General features: G+C 33.6%; 4 protein-coding genes, 1 long non-coding RNA gene and 1 other non-coding gene across 6 annotated transcripts; 4 read left to right on the forward strand and 2 right to left on the reverse strand.

Annotated features, from left to right (window-relative positions):
- Positions 1–887: 887 nt before the first annotated feature.
- On the forward strand, positions 888–6,749 carry LOC101206468 (probable protein S-acyltransferase 17). Its single transcript, XM_004148221.3, has 11 exons — positions 888–1,098; positions 1,327–1,538; positions 2,314–2,407; positions 3,359–3,453; positions 3,553–3,720; positions 3,813–3,885; positions 4,001–4,053; positions 4,369–4,460; positions 4,551–4,603; positions 4,730–4,855; positions 6,143–6,749. The coding sequence occupies exons 2-11, from the start codon at positions 1,390–1,392 to the stop codon at positions 6,416–6,418; spliced, it is 1,179 nt and encodes a 392-aa protein (XP_004148269.1). The 5' UTR covers positions 888–1,098; positions 1,327–1,389; the 3' UTR covers positions 6,419–6,749.
- Positions 6,750–7,321: 572 nt separating this feature from the next.
- Positions 7,322–8,187, forward strand: LOC101206234. The gene has a single exon (XM_004148220.3). The coding sequence runs from the start codon at positions 7,418–7,420 to the stop codon at positions 7,982–7,984; it is 567 nt and encodes a 188-aa protein (XP_004148268.1). The 5' UTR covers positions 7,322–7,417; the 3' UTR covers positions 7,985–8,187.
- Positions 8,188–8,399: 212 nt separating this feature from the next.
- Positions 8,400–8,480, reverse strand: TRNAL-AAG. The gene has a single exon. It is a non-coding gene; the product is annotated as a tRNA-Leu (tRNA).
- A 143-nt stretch (positions 8,481–8,623) lies between these two features.
- On the forward strand, positions 8,624–10,073 carry LOC101205989 (RNA-binding protein pno1). The gene is made up of 2 exons (XM_004148219.3): positions 8,624–8,772; positions 9,116–10,073. Exon 2 carries the CDS (start codon positions 9,144–9,146, stop codon positions 9,816–9,818), a length of 675 nt encoding a protein of 224 aa, XP_004148267.2. The 5' UTR covers positions 8,624–8,772; positions 9,116–9,143; the 3' UTR covers positions 9,819–10,073.
- A 1,173-nt stretch (positions 10,074–11,246) lies between these two features.
- Positions 11,247–13,656, reverse strand: LOC101211534 (subtilisin-like protease SBT5.4). Its single transcript, XM_031881884.1, has 6 exons — positions 13,159–13,656; positions 12,973–13,070; positions 12,635–12,880; positions 12,424–12,538; positions 12,064–12,277; positions 11,247–11,948 (listed from the first exon to the last, which is right to left on the reverse strand). Exons 1-6 carry the CDS (start codon positions 13,531–13,533, stop codon positions 11,407–11,409), a joined length of 1,590 nt encoding a protein of 529 aa, XP_031737744.1. The 5' UTR covers positions 13,534–13,656; the 3' UTR covers positions 11,247–11,406.
- On the forward strand, positions 11,455–14,032 carry LOC116402508. The gene is made up of 3 exons (XR_004214906.1): positions 11,455–11,700; positions 12,082–12,235; positions 13,183–14,032. It is a non-coding gene; the product is annotated as an uncharacterized LOC116402508 (long non-coding RNA).
- Positions 14,033–16,889: the final 2,857 nt, after the last annotated feature.

Here is a 16,889-nt window from a genome sequence, read left to right on the forward strand (position 1 = left end):
GTATGAGATAAAAAAAATTGAACAATAAAGAACCAAGTGACGATGACAAGACTTGAAGCATCAAAGGTGAGATGTTTACTTCTAAAGATGTCTACCAATGGTAAAAGTGGCAACATCGAGCTCCTATAGACATTTGATAATAAAAATATAAAAAAATAAATTTGAAAATTTAGATTCAATCACTCTTTATGATTCGTGTATTAAATTATGTCAATAGGTTTACATTTATGAAGATTTAGGTACGAAGTTGAACCTAAGACGATGTAGATGGAAGACTGTGTCCTTTTATAGTGACTTTTCATTTAGTTTAAATCTCTCAAGTTTTGAAGTTATTTTTTATTCTTTTATTTAGAATCCAAGATCTTGAACTCTCCATTGTTATAAAGAAAAAAAATACAAAATCCAAATGTTATGAAACACACATCATTTTCAAACCGTATACTAAAACGGGACGAGATCTAAAATACAAACATCAAAGTAACTCAACTTTTTTTTTTGTTATTTTTAAATATAACAAAATTAACCAGTATATTTACAAAATATCTCAATTTATTTCAATAGGGTGCGGAATATCAAAATAAACTATTATATATATCATAAAAGATATATGTAATAGTTTTTTTTTTTTTTCTGGTTAGATGTAAAACTCGAACTTATATATTAGGTATGCTATTAAAAGAATTTCTATACTCTTCATCTTTTTCAAAGTTTTTTTTTTTTTTTGTCCTATAAAAAAGGTTATCCCTACCTTACCTACCTTTATTCCCTTAAAAACCATTAGTTTATCAAATAAAATTACTTCCTTAAATTAAAAACAATTTATTTTTCATTTTTTAATTTAATTTTGAAAACCAAAAGGAAAAAGAAAAAGAAAAAGAAAAAAAGAGAGAATTTTTATTTCTCCCCATTCAAATCTTCTCCATTTTGGGACTTCAATTTTCAAACCAAAAATCGTGAAGACACACAAAGGTCGAAGATTGATCACTGCATCAAGATCTTGGCCGGCCCGACGCTACCCCTTTGATCCTTCCGTAAAGCTTCGTCTCTTGTCGCTACTTTGTTGATGCTCTTGTTCAATTCTCAAACCTCTCGATTTTTGTAAGCTGCTATACCATTCTATTTGCTTCCCCTTTTTAAGCTCCTTCAATAAATTTTCTGAATCTTTTTGTTCTATTGATTCTGTAATTCCAACTTGTTTCTTCCCCAATGTAAAAAAAACAACCTTGCCTTTTCGTTTTTAGATTCTCGTTAATGGGTGCCTTAATTTTCCGTTGGGTTGGTTTTCTGTTTGATCCTTCGTAATTGCGCTTCTTGTCTAATTAACAGGGATGTAGAGTAACTGAATTCATAAGGGAATCAAAACTAGCTTCTCTTTCAATTTCTAGTGCGATGGCTGTTCAATGGTTACTGTTATGTCATGGCTTTGTTACACTTTTAGTGGTGGTCTCTTTCCTTTGTGGTCAATGGCCTATCTTTGAGGGCACTCCCATTCAACGTATTCACCACTTTATCACTTCTGGCGCCTACGATTATTTCTTGTAATTCTCTCTCTTATCTTTTCACTTTTTTTTCTTAAGGTTAAAGGTATGAATTTAGTTTCTATGTGCTGTATTTAATTTCTCCTTGAACTTATTTAAGGTTTAATTATGCCATTTTGTTGTTAACATTGTTAACTAAAATAATGATGTGAACAGTATATTACACAAGATTAGACTAACTTGACATGACAAGAAGAATGGATAGTTAGACAAAATAGCGTTACATGGTCAAGAGGAAGGGGTTTAATGTACTGATTTAAAAGAAGAGTGTGTGGTGTAAACTACTTTATTTTGTGTAGTTAAACTTCTTTTGCCATTTTCCTTTCATGTCAAATAAAGTAGTTCAAGTACTTGATTAGTTGACATTGCCAACAACAAAACCATCATGGATTGGCCTAGTGGTCAATAAGAACCTTGAGTTCAAGAAAGGAGTTAGCCTTGAGTTAAATAAAGGAGAGAATGAGTTCAATCCATGATGGCTACCTATCTAGAATTTAATATCCTACAAAAATTCTTGGCACCCAAATATTGTAAAATCAAGTGGGTTATTACTTATTAGTCAAGGGCCTATAAGAAAGAGAGAATAAAAATACACACTACACAAAATTTAGAGATGTAGTTGAAACTTTTTAAGGTTTAGGGACTGCATAAATACAACATCTAAAGTTACAAACTAAATTTATATTTTAACCTTTTGTAGCTCTATTTTGCCAACTATGTAGTTTTATGCTAAATTTCCTTCTTTTTTTTTTATAAATTTTTGGTTCAAATGCAGACGATTTGTAGGATACTTATTTGGGTCCAAAGGAACTAATGCAGTTCTTGCGGTTGAAAGTTTCTGCTGCGACAGACCTAATCCAATCCTTCAGGTCTATAAATTATTTACTTTTTGATAAGTTGAAAGAACCAAGTTTTAATACTCAAGTTGGTGTCATAACATTGTTGCAAAGTTTGGATCATTGGAACTTACATATGTTTTAGCTTCATGTATATATTTAAGGTAATCACAATGGGGGGCAAAACTGGTTGCCATATTTTCCAATATATTATATGAAAAATAATTTGCAAATAGTTTTTCCTTTCTACACCACTACTATACCACTTTTGTATCATCGATAAACTAGAGCATTGTATCATTAAAATGTTGTTTCTTATAAAATAAAAAGTATTGTGCCAGCATGCCGTCATACGAATGTAAAGTTCACCACTAACACACCTAACGTAAAGTTTATTGCATATATACGTAATTTGAAGTTTATCATTTATATAACGTTTATGTGATTCAGGTAAATTATTGTCATATCTAATACAAAATATCAGTGATATACTATTTTTGTATCATTAATAAAGTATATCACTGATATACCAATTTTATACATAACTGATAATATTTTATCATGTTATAGATCAGCTATTATCACAAACACTTATATTTATGCTTAGCTACGAGTTGGTTTCACATTAGAAAATAGTTTCTCCTGTTCCTGAGTTCTACTACTAGTTGTGGCATTAGTATGTCTAGTTTGTTTAACTTGTTTGTGTAATAAATTGGCCCAAGATTACGGATGATTATTATGAGATAGTTTGTGCGTGATTTAAAAACTGTCATATCTTTTGTTGGTGCCATTGATGATTATTTTCCGTGTGTATCAGAAAGGGATGTAGAAAATATTTATTAGGGCGGTATCCTATAGTCCAAGTTTCTAAAGCTCTAGCATAAAGACATTTCCACTAACTTGAATATATTTAGGAAGGATACTGTTGTGCTCACTGCTCTGATTCTGTAATTTTCTTTCATTCGACTTTTTTTTCTCTTGCAGGTTATTTATCTTGCCATCATTGGGGTTACCTATTACATTATTACGATGTCTACATTCCAATATGTCCCTGGTTATTATTTAAGTGGAATTCATAGGTAACTGTCCTAAAATCTTTACGTATTGTGTTCTATTGTTTGACTACTTTGCAAGCAGACTTCCATCTTGAATGCCTTAGGCTTTTTGTGTTCTTGCAGGTATACAAGCTTTTTGGCTGTTACTGTTGGTGTTCTCCTCTTTCTATTAACCAGCTTTTCTGATCCAGGGACAGTGAATGCTGATAATGTAACTCGTTATCTGTCTGCTTATCCATATGACAACATTATTTACTCTGAAAAGGAATGTTCAACTTGCAAAATTCCAAAGTAAACATCTTTTTAATACACAATTAATAATTTAATAGTGTGTTCGGGATTGCAATTATAATAATTATTTTCCCAATTTTTCATTGTCTCAGACCTGCTAGATCCAAACATTGCAGCATATGTGATCGTTGCGTTGCACGCTTTGATCATCATTGTGGATGGATGGTTTGAATTACCTCAGTCCCCTTTTTTCACTACCTTTTTGATAGTGCCGTTTGTATGGTCTTAAGTCATTGAATTTTTTATTTTTGATACTTCGATGTTTTTTTCGTCTTTGCAGAATAACTGTATAGGGGAGAGGAATACTCGGTATTTTATGGCCTTCCTTTTGTGGTAGGTGCTAGTTGAGTTCTGAGCATCTATGTTGTACTAGGGTTGTTGGATGTAGTCAAATTTTGAATTTGGTCTTTAATGTTTGCATAAAGATCAATGTTATAAGAATAATTTAAACTTAATTTTTTTCCAACTAAATGAAGTTGAGAAAATTTTCTGTACCAGATTATGTTGACTTTCGCTTTTTGGAATTTGAACGTACTGGTCATTTCATTTGCAAAACTTTAGATACTTGCAACATTATGTTTCTGCTATGTTAGTGTTCTTGAGTCTTTCAATCACTATGCATTTTTTTCAATGTGTCATGTCTTACAGGCATTTCCTTCTTTGTGTATACGGGACAGTTGCAATTGGACTAGTTCTTGCTGGACAATTAAAAGAACTAAAAGTTATTTATGTCTTGACGGGTAAATGTTAATTTAATTTAGCTTTCTTATTTTGTCTTCTGTCCAAGTAAACCTGAAACATGGCTATGCTTTTCCATATTTCTGATGCAGTTTATTATGGAATTGAAAATTCTTTCTCCGGTCTAGCTCCGTATGTTGTACAAGTATGTACTTTTTCTTCCCTTTTCTGGATAAAGAAAAACAAGTACTTTATGTTGATTCTTTGTTTATCTGTTTTGTTTGCATTAATTGTGCATTCTAGATAATTACTGTTGTTTGGCTTGCAACAGTGGATTTTGGGCTCGTACAATACTCAACTACTACTTATGGTGTTTCTCGCGATAGTGTCCCTGCTATTAGGTGGCTTCTTTGGTTACCACGCCAAACTCTGTCTCACAAATACTACAACAAATGAGGTGTGTTTCTATTTTTTCTTCCATTTGCTCACTTTTTTATGATCAACGTCCAAGGACACGGTAGCTTTATTTACCCATGGTTCTAAAATGAAGGTCATACTTAATTTTAACTAATTTCAATTGAAGATTGAAGAACTTGGATGCACTTGGGTTGTTTATAAGTCTTTACAGACCATTCTGTAATTTGATAGAAATTCTCTAAAGGGTGAGGGCTATATAGGGAGGCAGAATCCATCTGTAAGCCTTTGGAAATGTAAGTTTAACAGCACTCACAAGAGACGATCATGGGAGATGAGCCAAGTTTAGCCTCGTTGACCTTTCTCTTGAATAGGCTTCTAAAAGGCTGAGTATTTAGAGATGCCATTCAAGGGGAACCTTATCTACTTGATTGGCCAGCATTCAATAGTACAATTGATGTGGTTGTCACCTTCTAGAATCATAGAACCATCACAATTACCTCCCAAAAATCTTGGTCTTTTATTTAGTTATTTATTTTCGATTTTTATTCATTTGATTTAATTATTTATTTATTTATATTGAGGTTGACTGTAAAACGAGAGGCTGCTTTTTTAAGTTCAACTAGGTAAAGAGGCTGCCAAGAGATGATCAAGTGTTCACTCATCTTCCTTTTCATGAGAAATCAATGTTATTGTGGCATGTTGGAGTGTGCACTGTTGAATGTTTCGGAGGTCCTTAAGTGAGGTGTGATCTTGTATTGAGATTCAATGTTTTCCTTTGGGCTTTGGGGGAAAGAAACATTAGATTTTTTTTTTATCCGCTAGGTTTTATTTTGGTAGATTGGAGATTCTTTTTCTAGGTTGCCTCCCTTTCTATGGATTCTTCTTTGGTAGGTCTGTGTATTCTTTCATTTTCCCTTAACCAAAGTTTGGTTACCAATAAATATAAAGAATAAATAAAACCAGAGGACAGCACAAAATACTTTCACGACCTATAAAAAAATCACAAGCTTCGTTTGAGAAGACGTGGGCAAAGAATGGAGACCTGCAGGGGGATCTATCTAGTATGGAACCCAAGTTTATCCTTGTAAAGCCCAAGATTTTGTAACTCCTGGTTAGCATCCAAGTAGCTCGAATCAACTTTATCAAATACATGAATGGTGGTTGTTGAATTTTTGTTCTTACAGAACATTATTTTAAAAATACTTCTCAAACAAGTAGTAGGACTTTTTTGGTAGCTTGTACTGTTGCTTCAAATTGGATGACTTCCTGGTGTTTATCGACACCTTATAACTGACTGGATTGTGTGATTTGTCTCGGGTATTGCTAGACTTTTAAGTGGCAAGAGTACCTTAGCTGGCAGAGGAAGGTAAATGAAGCCAAGGCAAGTGCAGCAGCCTTAAAAACAAGCATGGATGGTCTGAGCTCTGAAAGAAAGCCTCCAGAGAGCAAATGGAGAACCATTTTTCGTAGATCCCGACTCGAACAAGTGCAGGTTGTCAAGAATAATACTTATGATCGAGGATTGTTACACAACATTCATGAGGTTATTTTCCCTTTCTCATCAAGACCATCATTTTCACGAAGAAAACCAAAATCTGGCTGAGACTGCTGTAAACTAAATGATATGTGATGTGATGAACCATTGTTGTTTCATTCAATGTAAACACCGATGGGTCGGTCCAGTCATGCTGGTTCTTCAGATTCGAAGGTAGATCACTCGGTTGGATCAGTCATGACGAAGGATGGCCCTTTGAGATTGTACAATATATCCTCTTGCTTCTTGCATTCTCCATGGTTTTTTGTGGTAGTGATCTTTATTGACCTCCTAATTTTAGTTTTTAAGATTGTTGTGAAATTCTAAATGTTCTTTTTACCTTAGTGTAAACTAGTTTAAAAAATTTTGATTTCTAAGAAATTTATGAGCTTAGTGTAAACAGTTTGTGAGTTTGTTGAAACTATTGATTTGAATGAGCGAAAACACAACAAAAATTGTTCTCATTAATTCTTATGATATACATTTTAAAGAATATTTTGAAAGATATGTAGTATAAAGGAATAATCCTTCGAGATCGAAGATCGTGGGTCTTTTATTACAACGAGAAGAATAGTGCTCATGTTTGAACATTATAAAATAAAAAACATCTTGTCTACAAAATATCATATTCAAAATCTAGATCCTCTAGAAATGTGGAATAAAATAATTTTATTAAAAAAATCTTCAAAATACATATATATGTGTATGTATGTATATGAATATTGAATCCATTTCATTCACATACCTAAGATTCTAAAAGTCATAATTCATATGCTTAATAACTCACACTTCTTTAAAATCCTCAAAATAAAAAATACATTTTGGAAAAAGAGAAGAAAAGTAGCCGTTACATGCCTGCCGTTACATGCCTACTCATTAACGGTAAAAAGCATCGTTCGGCATTTTCAGATCCTCTCCCAACGGCCAAAAAACTAGCCGTTGCACATCCCAGTCCCTATATCTTCTTCTTCATCTTCCCAATTCCCCCATTACCAATTCTCCAAACAAACTCGATCAAATATCTCCTCCATTCTTCAAAGATTCAAATTCCACAACAGAACAACCAAGATGGGTTTCTCCATAACCTCAACCCCGTCAACCTCAATGACCCGATCCCATTACCACACTCACAAGCTCTTCCTCTACACAAACTACATCCTTCTCGGCGCTGCCTCAAGCTGCATTTTCCTTACTCTCTCCCTCCGTCTCCTCCCTTCTCTCTGCGGCCTCTCTCTCATCTTCCTCCACATCCTCACCATCGCTGCTGCCGTCTCCGGCTGCGCCATGGCTGCTGCTTCCTCCACTCGATGGTTCGGTGTCCACATGGTGTTCACAGTTTTGACAGCAATATTCCAAGGATCGGTAGCGATGCTTGTGTACACAAGAACAGGGGATTTTCTGTCGGAGTTGAAATCTTATGTTAGAGAAGAAGATGGGGCTGTGATTTTGAAATTGGCTGGTGGATTGAGTGTGGTTATGTTTGTACTGGAATGGGTTGTTCTTACTTTGGCATTCTTTTTGAGGTATTATGCCTTTGTGGAAGAAGGGAGTAACAACAATGGTGCGGCTATGAGAAGTGCTAAAGTTCAACAAGATGAGGATTTGAAAGATTGGCCATGGCCTTTCCAAGTTTAATTAATGTAATTTTTTTTCTTTTAGTGTAATTGGTTGATTTGATTTGTTATTCTTTGTTGGGAACTATATGATATTGTGTATTTTTGTGTTGGTTTATTGTAGTAGTGGGGTTTGAGAGAAAATGTGGAAATTTCTTAAGTGAAATGTTGGTGAATTAATCTAATATTATTGATGATGATGATGCTCTGTTCTTTTAGTTTTTATGAAGATGTGATACTCTGTTCTTGGTGGGGAACTTTGTGTTTCTTTTGTGGATCTTCTACTTCTTGCGAATGATTATTAAACAAAGAAGGAACAAAGAAATGTAAGGGGTGTTTGGGGGTTCAGAGTAATTTTTGTATTAAAAAATGTTGGGAAAATATAAGAAGGAGAGAAAACATGGATGAAGTTCGGAAGAAATCGATAGAAAAAATAATGTTGAGAGTGGGATTTGAACCCACGCCCTTTCGGACCAGAACCTTAATCTGGCGCCTTAGACCAACTCGGCCATCTCAACTTTGTTGACAATGAAACCCAATTAAAACTTTTATGTACAGTTCAGCTCTTGGATTCATTTGGAAATATTATCGTCCCGCCATGGATAACCAAGGCCCATCAATCAGCCCAACAGCCCAATTCCGCTTGATTTTTTGTTCTTTTTTATTAAAAAAAGAAATAATGAAAATCGTTAAACCCTAAAGCCTCCTCTTTTCTTCACAATCCCTTCTCCTCTTCCCTCTCACCACTTCAGGAACCCCCGCCGTCGCTCTACTCCTTTTTCACGACTTTCTACCCTCTCTCCATCTCAGGTATTCTCTTTATTTCCCCTTCTTTCACTTTCTACTTCTATTGCTTACAATCCATCCATCAACGAACTTTAGTTCCACACGAACCGATTTTTAATCAATCGTTTTTCAGTTTTTCCAGATTTTATATTGGATTATAGTACCTTTGAGAATCCCCTTCTCTTATTGACGTAGTAATGTTACTCATACTCGTTTGTAGCTAATCATAATTTTACTTGAATTCCTTCTGACCTTCCCAGTAAGGCACTTCTGAAGTTTGTTTTGATTAAGCTTTACATATATACATAATATAAGGACATCTGAACCTATATTTTGTTGCTTAGTTAAAGATTTTGGGTGTTTTCAGTGTGGAAACTCCGCACAATTATTCCATAATGCAGTCAAACGAAGCTTCCACTTCCATGGATGTGGAAACAATTTCAACTCAAACAAAAGATGTAGTTAGCACATTGCCTCCAAAACCACAGTTTGATCCTCTAAAGCCTCATGAAATGAATGATGGTCGAGTTCAATTCCGAAAGGTCTCTGTTCCACCCCATCGTTATTCCCCTCTAAAGAAAGCATGGATGGATATTTACACCCCAATTTACGACCAGATGAAAATCGACATCCGAATGAATCTCAAGGCACGGAAAGTCGAGTTGAAAACCAGAGCAGACACACCCGACATTAGTAACTTGCAGAAGTCTGCAGATTTTGTTCATGCTTTCATGCTTGGTTTCGATGTTATTGATGCCATTGCACTCTTACGTGTTGATGAACTCTATGTGGAGTCTTTCGAGATTAAAGATGTTAAAACGTTGCGAGGCGAGCACTTATCCCGAGCCATTGGTAGACTGTCTGGTAAAGCTGGTAAGACAAAGTTTGCCATCGAAAATGCCACCAAGACGAGGATAGTTATTGCAGATACTAAGATTCACATATTAGGATCCTTTGCAAATATCAAGATTGCTAGGGATTCTCTTTGCAGTCTCATTTTAGGGTCACCTGCTGGAAAAGTTTATTCAAAGCTAAGGGCAGTTACAGCCAGATTGGCAGAAAGGTTTTGATCTGTAATTTAATGTTTGTTTGTCTTGATAAATGAATTTTGCATACACTAGTTGTTTGAGGAAGAGTACAACTTTATCGAAAGGCTTATGCATTGAAGTTTTGTAATCAATACACAAACCGGGTATCAGTTGATTCTTGGTATTTGCTGATGTTGTTTTAACATCGTTGATTGGTGTCCATTTGAGTCTTACCTATAAAGTGTGTACCATTTTATGAGAGAAAGAAAGGGGCATAGGTTTTATTTTCCTGTTTAACACAAGTGGGTTTCAAGATTGATTGATTCTTCATTGGTGGTTTCAGTTTATTTGATGAATGGTTTAAATCATTTTTTTCAAAAGAATTTATGCATAAATGGTTTTTTTTTAAAACAAAATGCTTTACCCTCTTATTCAAATTCCTGCACATTAACGCATCCAATAAAAAACAACACAAAAGGCTCCCAAATTTGCTAATTCCAAAACGTCCAAACCTTGCACAACATGATGAATTTTATTAATCTCTCTACTCTCAAAAAGGAAGAAAAAAAAAACTAACTCATTGTTTGATGGTATTCCTATTCATAATCCTTTGTTAAATTACTGTTTATGGAAAAATGTCTACTTTAGTTTTTTAATTCGAGTCCCATAACACATAAATCAAATTAACACTAAATTCAAAACTCTAGAGTAAAAAATGTAATATTTGGAAACTCGGACAAAAAAAATAAATTTAAAACCAATGGACATATCAGTACCCATGCTTTTGTATCTACATGGGTAGAGATTTCACCAATTTTGTAGCTGATCCACATCTCATTCCAGCTTCCAAATGTAAGCTATAATGATACCATATCTATCTCCCAATATGTCATCTCTACAGACTACAAGGTAACTTCCCGATGTTTCCTCTTTTTTTCTTTTTTCCAAAAGATTATACGTAATATTTTGTAGCCACAACTTTGAATTCATATTAACATGCACGTGATCAGGATTGCAATGGCTTACATAAGTTTCGAGAGAGACAATATCGTTGGAGTCAAGCCATCCCCAACGGTGATTAGTTTCTCAGTCGGAGACCCTAATATAAATGAAGAGTCAATACTCAATGTTTGTTTTTCTCGATCAAGATTTTTTGTATGAAACGATTCATTTCAGTTCAAAATCCATGCAAACTTAAGCTTAGTAATTAATGAAATCAAGCTAATGGAACATTTATCTTAAAAGGTGTTTTATTAGCATGATATAATAGGTTTATAGTTTAAAATAGTAAAATCACTTTAAATAGGGCTATATCTTGGATAGTTACGAAGGCCGTAAGTAATAAGTAAGTTTTTCATCTTCTACAATAGTTTATCTTTTGGTAAATTATTTTAATATCATGTTTTAGTGTTGTCTCGAATTGAATCGATATCATAACCAAAGCAAAACTTTCATACAAAAAATTGACCATACATAAATGCATGGAAAATTCTTCCTTATCATATTTGTTCAATCTCGAAAGAATTAAAGTTTGGTCCTCAAAAATATTTTATTTGTGAAAGATGAAAACTTTGGTTTATTTGGAATTAATCTAAATTCATGTTTGAGAAGAAGAAAAACAGAATTCCATTTATTCTCCTAAATTCACAACAATTGGGGTCCTAACATGGCGATTGACATCAGTCCATACTAATTCCCCAAACACATAACCTTCTTGCTTTCCCTTTCCACTTCTATTCAACAACACCTTGAAGCTTTTCTCTTCATCCATAGCAGTAAAATCTAATATTCTTGGCTCAACAATGATTGAAACTTCCAATGGCGTCTTCACTCTAGCAACGTATGTCCCTGGACTTCCCACATTCTTCAATTTTCGATTGATCGCCACAGGACCCATTTTCAGATTTGTAACTGAGATTGATGGGTAATTCAAATCCGTCACTTTGAATGACTTATCACAAACAAAGTTCTTCTTTGATATTCTTTTTATTTGTGTTGTATTGTAGCCTCTAGCACATAAGAAATTGAGGTAATCGTCGATTGTAATGTCGTAAACTAGCCCAGGGTCCATTGCACTGTTTGGATTAACATGTCCGGCACCATATGCTAATGGGTTTGCTTCGAGTCCTCCGTAGTCTACAATTGGATTGAAATTGTTGTCTGTTGTTTTGGCTGCATAGATGAAATTGATTGAAAGTTTTTTAGTATACGGGAAGAAGGATATAGGAGAGATGGAACTTGTTTTTTGTGTTTTTTATTTGATTTGATTGTTTGATTGAACATGAACCTGTTGTCATGATTGCAGATTTAATAGCTGCTGGACTCCATTTGGGGTTTAGGGTTTTGAGAAGGCCTACAATGCCAGCAATATGGGGGCAGGCCATGGATGTGCCAGAATCTACTTTAAAAGGAGATTGACGATCGTCCAATGGTGCTTCTGTCAATGGTATGCCGTCGGGGTAAGCCGCCAGTATATTCACACCAGGTGCTATTATATCAGGCTGATAAAAACACAACAATATATGATTATTTTGATCGTGGTTGTCACTTGTCATCATGGTTTTCTTCTTTAAGATTAAATTCACCCAGATTTGAACTTATGAATTGTTAACTGAAACATTTTGTAACACATTGAGAAAAAGAAAACCTTAAGGATTGACTCCTCTATTGTATTGGGGCCTCTTGATGAGAAATCAGCCACTACTGGGGATGGTGTGATTTCCAGTTCTGTCATCACAGAACTGATGTAAGCCATTGGTGTCCTGATCAAAGTAGTTGTTATTATGACTTAAAACTTACAGAATGACAAAATATTTAGGAATAATCTTGAGAAGTGATGGGGAAATATAGGGAAATACTTGGTAGAATTGATGTATTGGAAGATGGATATGCTGTCATCGTAGGTTACATGAGAAGCTGGAAGGACATGTGAATCAGTTAAAATTGCATTCCCACTTTCCTCATCGTTGACCACGAGCATTCCAACAGCCCCTGCCTTGGCAGCTACATAGCCCTTTGATACTCTCGGAAGACCTCCTCGAAGGCAAACCACAATCTTCCCAGCTAACTTTTCGGGATCAAGTGAGCCCTCGTCGCAAACTTCTCTGCAATAACACATTTATGCATTGTTTAATTATTCATTCCCAATATGTAGGGAAAAAAGGAATCGAATAAATGTATATACATATATACTCACGCATCACTAACGGAGACATTGTTGGCTTTTGCATCCACAGCATTGATTAAAGGGTAGAACTTGTTAACTGGCAGCACCTTAGAAGAAAAGCTTGTTCCCTGGTTTAGGCAATTTAGAGATATTTAAGATAAAGAATATTATTCATATTGAGTTTTTTGACTTTTGAATGCATTGAATGTGAGTTACCTTGAATTTCTTCTTATTCCCCAGGACCACAAAATTGGTGAAACCTCTATCAATAGTACTAGCTCCAACAGTTAGAATCCATGGCGACACATTTGATACAGTCCCAGGAGTTGGTCCCACGTTCCCAGCAGAGGAAACAACAACAATACCTCGCTCAACTGCATGGAATGCCCCTACAGAGAGTGCATCACTAAAGAACTCTTTGGGCTCTCCACCAACAGAAATCGAGATAACATCAACGCCATCCTCAATTGCAGCTTCAAAGGCAGCTAAGGTATTTGGGTCCACACACTCGTTGGTTTCGTCTGGCCAACAAACCTTATAGGACGCAACACGGGCTCTAGGGGAGCCACCTTTGACAGTACCATTGCCCATGCCCAAAACATTAGCACCAGGTACAAAATTGCCACCAGCTATGGATAAAGTGTGGGTTCCATGCCCTACATTGTCTCTTGAAGAATTGAAGGTATCAGTAAGTTCACCATAGCCTATGTTGAAGAATCTTGCTCCAATCAATTTTCTGCATTTAAGGTAGCCATTTTGAATTAACTACCATAATAGAAATAGAAGAAAAAAAACTGATGTAGGATATGAATCTCTTGACCTATTACAACGAAACTTGGGGTCGGCATCACTTTGACAAGTTCCCATCCACCTTGGGGGGATAGGTCCATAGCCTTCATCACTAAAGCTCTTAGATTCTGGCCAAACACCTATAATCCCAATTACATGAACAGTGTTAGGGGCCGTTTGTTTTTCGGAAGGCATATAACCAAACGTTCATATGTCGGGAATTACATATGTTCTGTATCCTTTATAACCATGTTTGTTTGTTGAAATTACATAACATGTTTAATATAGTTTTATTATTTTATTTGCCACCTTTTCAACAAAATAATATATTTGTTTGAGATATTTATATAAAAAGTATAAATCTATTATTAATTTAGATTTAAATTTTAATATTTTTTTAAAAAATGAAACAACTACAATGTAGTCAACAAAAGTGGATTACATAAGTATAAAAATAATTAAAATAAACAAAGATTAAATTTATATTTATATGAAAAAAAGAATGTGAAAAAAGTAAAAAAAATAGGTCGGGAATCCCAAAAACCCATGTTGTAAGAGGACATCCAAAATACTCTAAATGTTCACTGTGAGAGCATCCTATGATGTCCAAAAATTTTCAAATTTTCGGGTATGTTGCATTACCGCAAAACAAACGTGGTAATCCGGATACACACAAACTATCCTATCCCTCAAAGAAAAGTATAACAAAAATAGAGATTTAAAGAGTAAAAATAGAAGAAACCTGTGTCAAAATTAGCTATGATTATATCTTCACCAAACCTCGCAACATTCCAAATTGAGTTTGAAGCTAGAATTTGTTCATATTTTTCTACTCCAAGAAATTTCCATGATTGTGTTGTATGCAATTTTCTTGATTGACTTTCGAAAATCGAGACGACATGTGGAAATTCTGCCATATATTTGAACTCAACATCAATCTTGAGTTTCTTAGAACAAAAGGTACCATATCTTGTTTAGAAATGTATGAACAAAAGCTTTACTTGTAAGATCTGTTGCTTGTTTTTCATCAAGCATGGCAACAAATCCATTGATGTTTTTGTTGTAAGAGTACAAAATCACTTCTTCCGCTGTCTTTTTGCTGCAGAGATTGATTCAAGAAAACAAAATTATGAGATTGGAACTATGCAAACTCAAACAATGGCTTGAAATCCTATTCACCTTCCCAACGCTGAACCCAACAAATCATAATGTGACGCTGTTGCGCGTTGATGGTCCAATGGGGAAGTACTCGAACCGTGAGGATGCGACCCCAAATAAACAATGTAAGGCTACACGAGAAAAAGAAATGTCTCTAAATCAAAAAAGAAAATAGAGTCGGAAACAAAATGATGATACAAGGGAAGTGATTGCTTGCCTTTTTGGTGGCAATGGTGCAAGATTGTAACAAAGTGAGAAGAAGAAATATGAGAAGGATTATTGGAGAAAGGTTGAAGAAATCCATGTGATTTTTGTTTGATTGATTTCAAAAAGTTTGGCATTGTATTTGTAGTATCTAAATTTAGATGTAAATTAGACATTGACTTGTTTCTTTTGGCCATGATTAGTGAAAAGGGTTGTCCATTTTTCTTTTGTTGTCTTCTCAATTTAAGGCAATACAGATAAGATAATACAAATGGTTAAAGGCTAATTGCAACCATTTTATTTTACTATCAAACTAATAATAACAAATCAATTTTTACAAAAAAAAAATCATCATAAGTTTGTGATTTAGTAAAAGTTTATGAGCATAAGGTAAACTAAATGCCTCACAATATAATTTATAATACAAAAATTATTAAAAAGAGAAAGGTGGTTTTTAATATAAATGGATTATAATTTTTTGTCATGCTCGATAGAAAGGATTTGAAAAATGACAAAATTGACAAAATATTTACAATGTATAAATCTTCAAATTCTATTATTGATTATTGATTATCCAATTTCATTTTGGTATATTTGAAAATGGTCAAAAAAAATTATATTATTATTTTCACGTCAAAAGGCTAAATATAGGTGGTATGGTTGACCTATTGTTAGATAAATAGTCCAAGAAAAAAAAAAAAAACAAATCTCAATTGATTAGAAAAAGAAAAAATAAAAGGCGAAATTGTTTTGATAACTATGTGCATTAGTGTAACATTGTGATGTAAGAATAAAAAGAAAGAACAACAAATTTATTGTAAGAACAGTATGGGTTTAGTATTATAATTTTGGTGGATGTGCAGTCTAACAAAACACTTTCTTAGTGACTTTATAGCTCGTATAGATGTTTGCACACTTAAGAAATCCTTTTATTTGAAATGGTTTGGTTTCCAGATTTTGGTATATTGTTTTTTATTCTTACTCTCTATTTTGTTTTGAACCAGTGTTTTCCGTAACTTTAAATTAAAACTATGTATATTTTCTTCTACTCTCGTTATTTAACATTTTTAATTTTTTTTTATATTGTTATGAAGAATACCTTCACGATTGGACAAAGCTCAAAGGTGACTAAAATGTATTTTATAATTATGACGAGTAGCTATTTTATGAATAATAATTAAGTGTGTAGCAACGCTTTTCAAAAATTACAAATATAATAAAGTCTATCATTTTGTTATATTTGCAATTTTTTAAAAGACATATTTTGTTCTCGAATATCAATTAGCTTCAAAGAATCTTGCCAAAAAAGAGTGAAATAGGAGATTTAAACAAAATATGAAAAAGAAGATAGAAGAAGTAAAAAATATTGTACCGTAATTACTTTTGTGTTTTATAACATTTATGAAAATTAACAAAAAATTTAATTATTCCCATACAAAATATTTATAAAAAGAAATCTCAACCCAAGCTATAAGTTGTATGAACACTATTATCAATACTTTTTTACAAGCATATATTAAAAGAATTGAAGACCAAATACAAAATATTTTTTACTAATACTTAAATGAATATTTTTTAGTATAACAGAAATCAAAAGTAAAATATTTGCAAATTTACAAAGCATTTTGTTTAGGGCAAACTTTATAAAATATAATTCCTTTTTTAAAAAAGAGAAAAACTATTACTTTTTGTTTACTTTAATTTAGATTAATAATTACATTATTTTTACTCAAAAACAAATTACTTAAACAGCATTTACAAAATGCATAGATATTTAATAATATTGATACCCAACC

Source organism: Cucumis sativus, chromosome 3 (assembly GCF_000004075.3).
Source record: "Cucumis sativus cultivar 9930 chromosome 3, Cucumber_9930_V3, whole genome shotgun sequence".
NCBI classification, from domain to species: domain Eukaryota; kingdom Viridiplantae; phylum Streptophyta; class Magnoliopsida; order Cucurbitales; family Cucurbitaceae; genus Cucumis; species Cucumis sativus.